The 12187-nt window shown below is 55.1% G+C and overlaps 1 protein-coding gene across 1 annotated transcript in view; it reads right to left on the bottom strand.

Moving 5' to 3' along the window:
* Positions 1-411: 411 nt before the first annotated feature.
* Positions 412-12187, bottom strand: part of RAP1GAP (RAP1 GTPase activating protein) — a 21746-nt gene continuing 9970 nt past the window's right edge. Inside the window, 15 exon segments of the mRNA XM_006903674.1 lie at positions 412-464; positions 1316-1400; positions 1403-1439; positions 2892-3005; positions 3810-3920; positions 4503-4573; positions 4576-4630; positions 4632-4756; positions 6599-6730; positions 8212-8349; positions 8988-9074; positions 9790-9861; positions 10605-10760; positions 11648-11777; positions 11912-12012. Coding sequence (XP_006903736.1) covers positions 412-464; positions 1316-1400; positions 1403-1439; positions 2892-3005; positions 3810-3920; positions 4503-4573; positions 4576-4630; positions 4632-4756; positions 6599-6730; positions 8212-8349; positions 8988-9074; positions 9790-9861; positions 10605-10760; positions 11648-11777; positions 11912-12012 — 1467 coding nt within the window.

Below are 12187 nucleotides of genomic sequence, written 5' to 3'. Positions count from 1 at the left end.
CCACCTCACTGGCCACGGGGAGGCATCAGGGAAATGGGGGCATGGGTGGGTGGTTGGCACTGCATTCCTCAACCCAGATCTTGCCCTTAGGGACTCTCTACCCTGAATACCCTTTGCCCACTCTGTCATCCTGCAAGGCCTCTCTGTCAGCAACCCACCACCTAGTGTCTAGGCACCTAGTCTGTTAGGAGCAGGCAGGGCATGGGCGACAGCTCGCACAGGCCGGCCAGGCTGAGTGTCAGCTCCAGGCCTGGGTCCCATCACATTCCCACCAACCTGGGGCCTGGGAACTGGTCTCAGACACTCTCCCCTCTGATCCCTCTGACCCTCTGTGGCCAAGCAGCTGCCCCTGGCATGGTACCTGGTGAGCTGCCCCCACTTGTGGTGCTGACACTGTCCTCCAGCCAGGTGCTATAGATGAAAGAGTCCCGCTTGTGGGGCGTCCCTGAGGATGAGACACTCTCCTGGGGGGGGGCAGAGAGAGGAGGAAGGGGGTTGGTCCACATCATGGCATTGGCTTGCCCTCCACAGCCCCCTCTGCTGCAGGAGGCAGGTAGTGATTCAGGTACACACTAGTCACTCCGACCCATGCATCCATCGACTCGGCAAACGTTCACCGACATTCTCGCTTGACCCAGGAGACCAGGCATGGCACCACCCCTCGGGGAGCTCAAGGTTCAGGTAGGAGACAGGCAAAGAACTGAAATAATCCTTTCAGAGCCTGAGTCTCATGGAGCAAGGCCTTGTCAGCCGTCTTCCCCACTACACCTGCAGCACCTGGAACAGTATCTGGTAAATAAAGATTTGCTGACTGGCGAATGACCCAAGGGTGCTAAGAATCTGCAAGCCTAGAGGGGATTCCCACCCTCCCCTGGGACTGAGAAATCAGAGAGTGCTTTCAGGAGGCAGTGATGTGAGGCTGAGTTGAGCAGGTTGAAAATAACCCAGATAGGCAAATGGGAAAGAGGAGGCAGAATGTTCCAGAGAGAGACTCCTGCAGAGGCCTGGAGAGGGGAGTGGGCCTGGTACAGCTGGGGGCTGCAAGAGAGTGCAGACGCCTGCAGCAGCGAGAGAGGATGTTGGTATGGGAGGAAATGGAGCAGCAGAAAGTCAAGTCAGAGACTGGGTTCTCTGTGGACAGTACTGGGAGCCATGGCAGGCTTTGGAAAAAGAGAACATTAAGTCTGTATTGTTCTTTGGTGCTGGGTCCTCATTTCAGGCTCATGTTCCCATAGAGGCATATACACTGATAATGATACCCTTGGCCACCCCACCCCAGCCTGGGTCAGTGTGGAGCAGACCCCCGGCCTCTCACCAGGCCTGTGTCATCCCCGTCCACACCCTCTGTCTCTTCCACCACGCTGGCGAAGCTGCTGGCACTGGACGAGGAGCGGGAGAAGTCCTTCAGCACTTCTGCCCTCTGAGCCGCTGTCTCCGCTCTGCCAGAGAGAGTGCCCATCAGGCACTGTCACCCTGGGCTCCGCCTGGGCCAAATCCCACCCCATTGTCCCTATCAGCCATCTCTGTGCCCCCATCACAGCTCCCCAGACCTCTGAGCCTCGAGCACTCCCATTGCGGCCTCCTAACACCCGGATCTCAGCATGTCCCTCCTCGCTCCAAACCCTCTCACGTCTCCCAGTGCCTCAGACACATTCCAGTGGCCTGAGCTTGGCTTTTGTAAAAACCATGTGAACAATCTCATTGCTATCATAAAATATGCCTTATGGATGAGGAGACACCAAAGTTCAGAGAGGGTGAGCATGTGACCCAAGGCCACCCAGCCAGAAGAGAAAGAACAGAGGTTTGGGTCAGCTGCTCTAACTTTAAACTACCCTTCAACTGTTTCATGCTCAGGGCCTTTGAGTCTCCTGTCCGGAGTCTCACTCTTGCTTTTGAATCTCTCAGACCAAATTCATCTTTCAAGACAAAAGCCCCTTACTCCAGGAAGCCCTCCCTAATTCCTCCTTTCAAGGCAGAAGTTACTTCCTTCCTCTGGGTCCTATATGCCTTGTTCTTCCCTACACTTGCTCCCTGAAGCCCCTTCCTGACTCTAAGTTCACTCACCTGCCTCAGGCCACACCAAGTTGCCTCACCCTTTCTGTGTGTGGCACACAACGTGGAACAGAGAGGCTCGGCCAATATGAGCAGAATGGAGGGCTAAACCGGGAGTAGGTTCTCCAGCCAGTGCACGACATCAGAGCTTACCAAGGTCCTCCCATGTCCCTGAGCCTGCCAGCCCCACTTCCTCCACAACCACCACGGGACACCATCAGCCGGCACCCGGATGCTCCTGCCCCATTCCATCACAGTTTTTAATAAGTCTCACTCCCTTAATTACGTCTTCCAAAGGTTCTCAATCTCTCAAAGTATTCTCACATGGCCTCCAAAGTTGTACTGGCCTCTCCGCCCTCGTTCCTGCCATTCTCCTGCACCTGCCTGCCAGGCCCAGTCCCCAATCCCTCAGCTCCAAGTGCACCACCCATCCTTACCTCCTTCAAGCAGCTGAGCGCCTTCCTGGTTTCAGGGCCTTGGCACTTGCTGCGTTTTCACCTAGAACCTTCCTTCTGCTCTCCTTCAGGGACATCTTCCCTAAGCACCTAAAACCCCACCCCTGCCATTCCCCTCCACATTTCTGTTGTATTTCCCTCCTGTCATTTCTATCTGCAAATAGCAAACTGGTTCAGTCCACATCGATGGACAGCTCTGTAATGTGGGGACCACAAGTGTCCAGGCCACCGCTGGAACCACATTCCAGGTTAGCTCAAAGCATGCAGTGGGTGTGCCTGAGAGTGACATGGTGCATGTTCCCAGGGTCCTGCGCCCAGGCTGGGGACAAAAGCAGTGAGCTCACGGCACCCAATTCCTAAGATCGGCGGGCCCCAAAAGCCAACCTGTTCTTGGTCGTGGGCATCTCCGGGGAGCTCTGAGTGGATGAGTTTTCTGACTTGGGCTCCTGTGAAACGTGCCCACTGTCTGGGGTCTTCTGGCCAGCTGGGGGGCTCTCTCTGTGGGGCACACAGGGATAGTGATGAGAGTTCAGCATGTGGCCTTCAATCAAGGGTGGGATGAGACCTAGGCCCAGGTGGTGAACGTAGGTATGAGCATGCTGTGCCTGGTACCTGAGGGGTTCTGGCTCAGTGTGTCCCCCCCAGAGCAATCCTGATGGACTCCTGGGCTGACCAGGCACTGCTGGAACATACATACATGTGACAGGGCACCTCCCATCTCCTCCGGAAACTGGGGCTCAGAGACGGGAGGGAACCTGCTCCAGACACCCAGCTAGGATGTTGTGAAGTCAACATTTGCACCCAGGGTAAAGAATTTCGAGTTCAAGTGACGAGGACAGCGCCAGCTCCACTCCCAGAGCCTTCTCAGTGCACGAACGCCACTCTAAGAGCATTGCATGTGTCATACAAGTCCTCACAGGAGCTCCATGATACAGATTCTGTCATTATTCCTGGTTTTGGGGGGTTTTCTCTCCAGTTTTGGACACTGAGGCTCAGAGAAGTACAGCAACTTGACCAAGGTCACACAGCCCAGTTCCCTGCAGGGATTGCATAGCTGCTAAGATGGGCTTGCTGGCCTGTGCCATCCTGGGCTCGCCTGCACTCACTGGGGCACAGACAGAGCACGGGAACTGAGCCTGGTCTGTCCAGACAGCAGAGACATGAATGCACGGCTGTCAGTGGTGTGGGATGGGCATGTCCTACCGCCTGCTTCTCTTTGGCAGTGAGTTGAGGTCGGGAGAGCGGCAGTCTTGGGGGCACAGGGAAGGAACCCAAGGAGACTCAGGCCTCTCTCACACCCACCTTTTCTCCTGCACCTCCTGTATGTTCTCGATGCCAATGGCGCTGCTGCGGCGGGAGCCAAATGGGCCTGACTTCTTCCTCGTAGGGCTCTTCCCAGGGACAATCAGTGACTGCAGGGAGAGGCCCAACTCAGTGCCCATCTGCTTTGGGAGCCCCAAGGCCCCCCACATGCCACCCTTGGGCCCCAGGCCTGGAAGAGAGGCAACAAGCAAGAAAGAGCAAGAGACACCGCCCTCCCAGTGTGCAGACGGGCAAGCCCACGCGACAGGGTGGTCTCCAGGGAGACAGAGCAGGGCCCAAAGGGGGCTTGGCCGCCACTCTGGGGCTGGAAGGAGTGGAGCCAGATTCTCAGAATGGCTACCCTGAGGGACCCGCAGGCAACAGGTGGGGGCAAAATGGTGGGCAGAGCAATACCCAAGCCCCTCTTCCAGCAGCCAGAAGAAAATGTCTCTTTTCCCCCACACAGTGAAGTGGGGTGTCCCGGGCACCCATTAGGAAGGTGGGCCATGTGGAGGGGCAGGAACCCCCCAGAACAGTTCATGGCAAAGAACTGGGGGGCAGTTGGGGCAGAGGTCAAGATAGTGCTCCATGCAGAACCAGCGATATTGGGGGACGTGTGATGGGGAGCAGGGTCTCAGGATACCGAATCCCAGCAGGGACTGAGCCAGGGTCCTGGGCAGGGTGAGAGGTCCCAGGCCCCAAAACAGGCCCTGAGTGCCACTGGAGTTGCTGGCATTCCATCCTGCACACCCTTGGGCCTGTCCCAGGGGTCAGGGGGGGTAACGTCCCCAATATGGCCTCCGTCCTGAGAGCGAGCAGAGCAGCGCGTGCAGGCAGGCTCCAGAGCCGGCGGCCCCGCGGACGACAACCTCTTCCACGGTTCCTATGCCTATGGCACTGCCCCGGCGTCCGAATCTACTCGCACTTTTCCCAGGAATAAGCAATGACTGGCAAGTAGCAGAGGGCAGGGGCAAAGAGAGACAGAAAGATATCAGGAAAGTCAGATAGACAGAGATGGCAGGAGGGGGACACGCAGAGAGGTGAGACGGGGTAGGAGAGAAAAACAAAGTGGGGAGGGGGACGAGAGAGAAGTGAGGCACAGAAACAGTAGACAGTTACAAAGACAGAGATAAAGGCAAGGGCATGAGAGAAGGGCAGACAGTGACAGAGTCGGACGCAGGAAGATGCAGGGGTACAGACAGAGAAGGGAAGGAAAAAAGAACCACAGGAAGGGGAGACACGGAGCAGAGAGGTGCAAGAGGAGAGAAGAAATACAACAGCGGGAAAAGAGTGGAGAGAGGAATAAAGGAAAAACAAAACAACACAAAAGAGTGGAAGGAGGAGGAAGCAGTATGGAGAGGAGGGGAGAGTTGTGCAAAGACAAAAACAGAAATGGGTCTGGTTACTGCCATGGTGGGTGCTACTGGCCTGGCCTGTCCCCCCTGGGGCCCCTCTTTGTCCACCCACAAAAGGTTGGGTCCCTCCAGAAGGGGAGAGGGGTTGGTAAGTCTGAGTGGCTGGTTCCTGTTCCTCTGATAACAGTGGGCTTAGGGATACTGCTGGACAGCAGAGAACCCGCCTTGTTCCCCTGGCCAGGCCAGACCACAGGGCAGAGGTAAAGGGTCCCTCTTGCCATGTGGCACAGCCTCACAGCACTGAGCATAGGGCTTGGCATGCAGTAGACAGTCAATATGAGGGAGGTAGGGGTGGATGGGTGGGTGGATGGGTGGTTGGGTGGGAGGATGGGTGGATGGGAATGAGGCAAGCAAAGCAACAGGTGTAGTGCCCTGAGAGGCCACTAGGTGGCAGAAAGCAATTAAGCCTGAGAGTTTTGCCTTCAATAGCATTCTATTTCCCGGCATCCCCTTCGTGTTAGCAACAGAATCCCAGAGTCTAGCAGGTAGTAAGTCATCACACAGTAGGTGTTCATTCAGGAGATGATCACACAGAAGCCCAGTTCCTGACACAAGAGTGGGAGAAGGTAGTCACACAGCCACAGAGGCCCAGGCGCACAGTAGGTGACCTGGGGCTAGACACAGGAGGTACTGACAAGAGTAGGTGCCCACACAGCAGCTCACTTCCCTGACACATAGTAGATGTGCACTGAAATCCAGGCCTTGGAACATGTTACGTGCTCACACACAGCAGTCCATTTCCAGACACACAACAGATACTCACACAGCAGCCCACACTAAGCGCACAGTAGGTGTTCACAGAGTTGTTGCCCACACAGCAGCCCAGGACCTGACACACAGTAGGTGCTCACAGAAGCTCAGGCCCAGGCCCATAATAGGTGCTCACAGAGTCTATGTCCACACTGCAGCCCAGGACCTGACACACAATAGGTATCCACCCAGCATCCCAGGGCCAGGCATACAGTCAGTGATCACACAGCAACCCTGACACAGAGTGAGTGCTCACAGACTAACACACAGGAATACCCAGAAACCAAAGGCTTGATAGGAAGTGCCCACACAGCAGCCCAGGCCCCAGCACACAACACACAGGAAGTGCCCAGTAAGAAATGTGCTACAGGGGCTGCCTGAGCTGATCAGAAGAAAGCAAAGGGGCTGCAAGGAGGGGAGGACTAACGAGCTGGGGAGGGCACTGCAACTTAGTTTCCCAGTAACCCTACCCCAGAACTCGACCCCAAGAGAGTAATAGCTGGGCCAAGTCTAGGGTCCAGGATGGGCATGTGGACAGCAGTTGATAGAAGGACATGGGCCAGCCTTGAGAGGTAAGGGAGAACTGGGGGTCCTGGGAGGAGGAGTGGGAGCAGGGGCACTCACTATTCCAGCTGCCTTGACCAGGTCGGGGTTGTTGGGCGTGAAGCTCCCGCTGTGGCTGGTAGACACGGTGTTGGGTTTCTTGTTACTCAGCCCCATGGCGTCCATGGACTGGCTGCGGCTCCGGATGACCCGCTGTGGGGTGGGTGAGGACACAAGCGTCATAAGATGCCAACACATTGGGGAATTTCAATGCCCTAGGCAGCATCAGGCGGCAGGTCCTTTCCCACCACCACCACTCTGGGTGACCTTAGGAAGTCCCTTGGCCTCGTGAGGCCTCAATTTCCCTATCACACAAGACGCAAGTCCATGGTGCCTATGGATCAGCAATGTGGTTCTGCCACCACTGGGTGGGTGACCTTGGGCAAGTCCCTTCACCTCTGAGCCAGTCTCCTCCTATAGTCATTGTGAAGACTGGAGTAGATACTAGGTCATGACCAGAATGTGAGCCTCTAAACACCTGGTTTCCTTCCGCCTATGGGCTCAGAGCTTTCTTCTTTTCCTCCCTCCATTTTCTTCTGGTAAATTTTTTTACTGATATAAGCCCTTATATCTCAGATTTGCTTCCTCACTTAATCTATACATCAGCACTGCAAAGAGATATCAATTATGCTCATTTTACATGTGATGACCTGAGGTGGAGGACAGCTTAGAACCCACAACACTAAATTCTATACACTTAACTGTGGGCTCTGCTGCCATGTAAAACTGTCTGACCTTATCTAGTGCTCTGGTGGCTTAGTGGTTAGAAACTGCGCTGCCACTGCAAAGGCATGAAGTTCTAAATCCACCAGTTGTTCTGTGGGAGAAAGACGGGCACTCTTCTCCCATTCAATTTACTGCCTCTGAAAACCTGCTGGAGGGTCAGTTGTGAGTGGGTTCCTACTTGACAACACACAACAGCAAATGCACCATCTGGAACTCACCAGACTTGGGACCACCAGAGCCCTCCCTCCTTCAAAGAAGGGACTCCAGACCTGTGCTCACCTCACCCTTTCCCTGTCCCCAGTGGGCAGAGACAAGGCCCTCCTCAAGCCTCTTTCTCAAAAGCAGGGTCTGCTCATCTCAGCTCCAGGCCAGGCTTGGGCAACTCTGCTAAATCCCTCACCCAAACCCCCGTTCACAGCTCTGATCTGGTCTGAGTGGAGGTGAGCCTCAGGCTGCCTGTAGGTGGTGACACAGAGGTGTGGCCTTGTACACTGGGGACCTGCAGCTGGGTGAGTCCTCCCCTACCTCTTCAGTTGCTGAAGCTTTGCTTTTAACATAATCTATCTGCTTTACAAATATAGTGATAATTTGGATCAAGTACATTGCTGTGGGCTGGGCCCTAGTCTGCCTTCAAGTTTGGCTCTCCCTGCCTTCAAGCCACTTTTCCCCAAAGCACAGCCCCAACTTATACTGGTTTTAGCCTCAAGCTGTGTCCCAGAAATAGTCCACACCCCCAAATTTGAGCCCACCTCAATTCCTTCAATCCACCTGGACTCTCCCTTATCCCAGACTCCACCCCCAGCTGGGAGCCCGCCTGTAGCCACACCCCAAGCCCCGCCCCCGGCCAACCCCATACTAAGCCACGCCCCTCTTCCCTCACAGCCCTCTGTGGGGCGCAGGGACGTCACCTTGAAGGACTCAAAGAAGCCGCCGCCCCCGCCGCCGTTCTCCATCTTGTCCTCGTCCCCACCCAGGCCCATCATAGACTGGCTGTGGATGTGCAGCTCTTCATACAGCGTCTCCAGAAGGGCGGTCCGCGTCCTCTCCTGGGGATCAGGCCGAGTGGTGAGAAGATCCCAGGGACCAGCCCAGAGCCCACAGTTCGAATCCCAGCAGCCACAGAAGCCGGGAGTAGGGAAGGGTCTACACCCAGGAGCCCACACCTGCTCCTTTAAGCCCCTCTGCCGCTCTAGGCCCACTCAGGACCTGCTTTCCCATTCCCATCCCCCCTTCACCAGCCAGTCAACGCTGAGGGCCCCTCCTGCCAGGCCTGTAACTAGCTGCCCTGTCGATTTTGACTCATGGGTACTGTGTGTCTGGAAAGGACTACACATAGTAAGGGGTTTTTATTTTCCAATGGCTGAATTTTTTGGAAATAGATCACCAGGCCTTTCTTCCAAGGCACCCTTGGTCTCAAATCTCCAAGCTTTCTGCTAAAGCAAATCATTAACCTTTGTTTGGCACCACCCAGTGTGGTGACCTCATGTGAGCAGAGACTAACAGGGTTTCCAAGCCCTGCTCATTCCTGAATCCTTCCTCCCTGACTGCTCCAAGGCAATCTTCCTCCATCATCCACAGTCTCAACAAGGCTTTTCCCTGCCCAGAGAGGCAGGGCTGAGCTTACAAATTAGGAAGAAGGGATGGGGGTGGGGAATCCATCCCAGCAATAGACCCATGTCCTCACCTCCAGTTTGGCAAACTTCTCTGCCTTGTAGCAAGCATATTCAGCATTGATCAGCTTTGTCAGCAGAAATTCCTGGAACTCAGGCCCCTAGAAACCCCAGTGTGGGGGGAAAAGAGAAAGGGAGGGGTGTCAAGCACAAAAACCAAGCCGAACCCCCAAAAGTAGGGGCCACAGCTCCTAAACCAGCCCCTGCTGGAGCCCAGGGCTGCCCCACCCTTCACTCCCAGAACTCCTCCAGAGGCCACTGCCGCTGTGCGTTCCAGGTCCCTGGGTTGTGCCTTCATGCCTGCCCAGCCCCTCAGGAGGGAGGGCAAACTCTTCAAATGCGGAGGTCAGGACAGGGGTCTCCTGTTGCCTCTACCTGGGACAGGGGATGTGCTGTGCCTAGGCCTATAACCAGAGTTCAGTGAGTGGCTCCTGAGGGGTGAGGGGTCAAGTACTCTGCTTTGTAATCATTAGCGAGCACCTGACAGTAATCAAGGAAGGGCCACAGAATCTTCCAGGAAAATGCAAAAAACAGGAGAGAAGTGCAGAAAGGAATGAATGGAAACCCAAAATCTCTGTAAATGTTCATTAAAATTATTTTAAAAAATTATTAAAAAGAAAATGCAAAAAAAGGTGCTGTCCTTTGTTGTGTGACCTTGTTTAAAAATCAGTTTTTATCAGCTTGACACAAAAAAGCCAGGCCCCAGCTGCAACTCAGGGGAGTCCAGCTGCCCGGGCACAGTGGAGCCTTTAGGACCTCATCTGGCAAAGTGCTCACCACTCTTTGCCCATAACCAGGGGCGGGGCTGCCACTCACCTTCCTGAACACAGCAGGGTCTGGGAGAGCAGGACCAAAGAAAGGTACATCATCCCTGGCGGTGACGGAGACCTGGAAGGGAGAGGAGTTGTTCCTGTGGAACCCTGTCCTGCTCTTCCCTGGGCCCTCTGCTCCACACCAGCCAAACAAACACACCAAACCCATCGCCACTGAGTTGATGCTGACTCATGGCGAGCCCACGCGTGACAGAGTACAGCTGTTCTCTTGCCTGTGATCTTTACAGAAGCAGACAGCCTGGTCTTTCTTACAGAGCTCTGCTGAGCAGTTTGGAACTACTATCATTCTGGTTAGTAGCCACACACTAGCTGTGTGTGTCACCCAGGGACCCCTAAATTACCCCTCTCTCCTGCCACATGCTGGGTATTGGACCTGTTCCTCGGGTGGAGGGCACTCAATGACTGCTGATGGAGTGATTGAGTCCCAGGATTTCAATTCCTTGGCCCTTTGTCTGAAACTTGAGTTGTGGGAAGATGTGGAAGGCAGACAGCAGGAGTAATTGGGGGAAATAAAGGCAGGGAGGCTGAAGGAGGCAGAGGAAGGGGATTTTAGGCCAGGAGGGTAGAAAAGATATCCAGCTCCTTTGAGGGGGTGGCCTTTGGGGGAACAAAGAGGGAATGATGGGAATCCTCCCTCCTCAGAGCAGAAAGCAAGCTCAGAGTCCTTCAGACATACTTCCAATTTACAGCTTAGAAAATTGAGGCTCAGAGAGGGCCTGCAGAGCAGAGCTGGGGCTTAAAGCGCTGCTGATGTGCTAGGTCTGCTCTGAACCTCGGAGGCTGCCGAGATCACCCCACCTTATAGAGGGGGCCGTCGGGGCCCCCGCCCTCGGCCTGCACCACCACGTAGGCATGGAGGAAGTTGGACGCAATCATGTCTGGCACAAAGGGTGTGTTCTCATCCTGGAAGACCACGGCCACGATGTCGTTCCCGATGTGCCGCTTCCGCTGCAACTGAGCACAGAACGTGGCCATCACCCCCTGCCACAGAGCAGACCTCTGGGGCTGGGGACCCAGGTACCAGCAGGGACGTAAGAGGGCTTGGGGGGGCACATCTAACATTTGCTTCCCTCCTCTCAAAAAAAAAAAATAAAAGAAATTTGGTGAAACTTGTCTTCAAATGTTTTCTTTCCTGAAATCCTGTGACAGATGAAACCAAAGCCAAGTAGGAGCTGACTCCTATATAGCCTAACCCACGTCTCCTGACCCCCAGACTCTGCATGTCAGTCCTTTTCCTACTACCATAAAATTGGCCCTCATGGAAAAACAAGTTCTGTTTGGCCCTATGCTAGTGTTGCCAAAGCAGAGGATCATATTAAAAGAAAATAAAGATTAAATATTTCTGTTTTTCCCAAGTTCTCCTGCCGGGGTGAGTGAGAGGTAAGGTGGACAGCCCTGCAGGAAGCCCAGGGAAAGGGGACAGACTTCTAAATCCAGGTCCCTGAATTCACCCTGCATGTCCTCACCTCCAGGCATCCTATCTCCACCAAGCCTACGTGGCCTCGTGGATGCCACCGCACCCTCAGTCCCTGCAGTAACACCAGCTCACAGTCACTGAGCACTTGCTACGGACCCAGCACTGTTCTAGTCCCTCTCTGTGCCTTCCCTCCTCGGTGCTCACCTTTGTTAGGTGGTGTCATTATCCTCATTTCAGAGATTTAAAAACTGAGGCTTTTTTTCAACATTTGAGCACTTGTCTCCCCTCCCCCAAATGGATTAAGAACCCCTGACAGGGAGGAGGAGGACTGAATCATTTTCATCTGAGCCTGGTGTGATGAATACTGGGTGGCCAGGTAGATGAGCAGACAGGTGGGAAGCAGGTGGGTGGGTGCCCAGGCTACCTGCTGGGCGTCCCCTTCTGTGTAGGGCAGCTTGGTGGACACGTGAAACATGATCTCCTTGTTGCGGAAGTTGCAGTACACAGACTCGGTCCCCGTCTGCCCGTGGGTCACGTCCAGGCCTCCTCGGAACCTGCCCCCAGGCCCCCCAGGCCACGGCTCAGTCTCTAGCCCCAACCAGGCCTCTGTAGGGCCAGGGCGAGGGCTCCCTCCCTGCCCAGGGGCGTGGGCCAGATTACACTCTGCTTACTCTACCGTGCTGCTCACCCCTTAAAGTCCTGCAGTTTGATCTTCTGACCGAGAAACTCCAGGAATTCCACGAAGGCTGGGCTTTCTTCATTGGTGCTAAAAAGTTCTTCCTCGGAGGTCTGGGGCCACACAGAGGGGCCAGGGTCATCAGGCCTGGGCTCCCAAGCAGCCCTGCTCCCACCCCTGCTGGCACCCAGAAAAAGCTAGCCGGACGACCCTGGGCAGTCCCTGGGCAGCTGGACCTCCTGGTGGGTGCCCTCCCCTGGTAAAGGTGTGAGATCCCAGATACAGGGC

Source organism: Elephantulus edwardii, unplaced genomic scaffold, assembly GCF_000299155.1.
Source record: "Elephantulus edwardii isolate Elephantulus edwardi_28Jun2011 unplaced genomic scaffold, EleEdw1.0 scaffold00028, whole genome shotgun sequence".
Lineage (NCBI taxonomy): Eukaryota > Metazoa > Chordata > Mammalia > Macroscelidea > Macroscelididae > Elephantulus > Elephantulus edwardii.
This window is presented reverse-complemented; position numbering and strand designations above follow the sequence as displayed.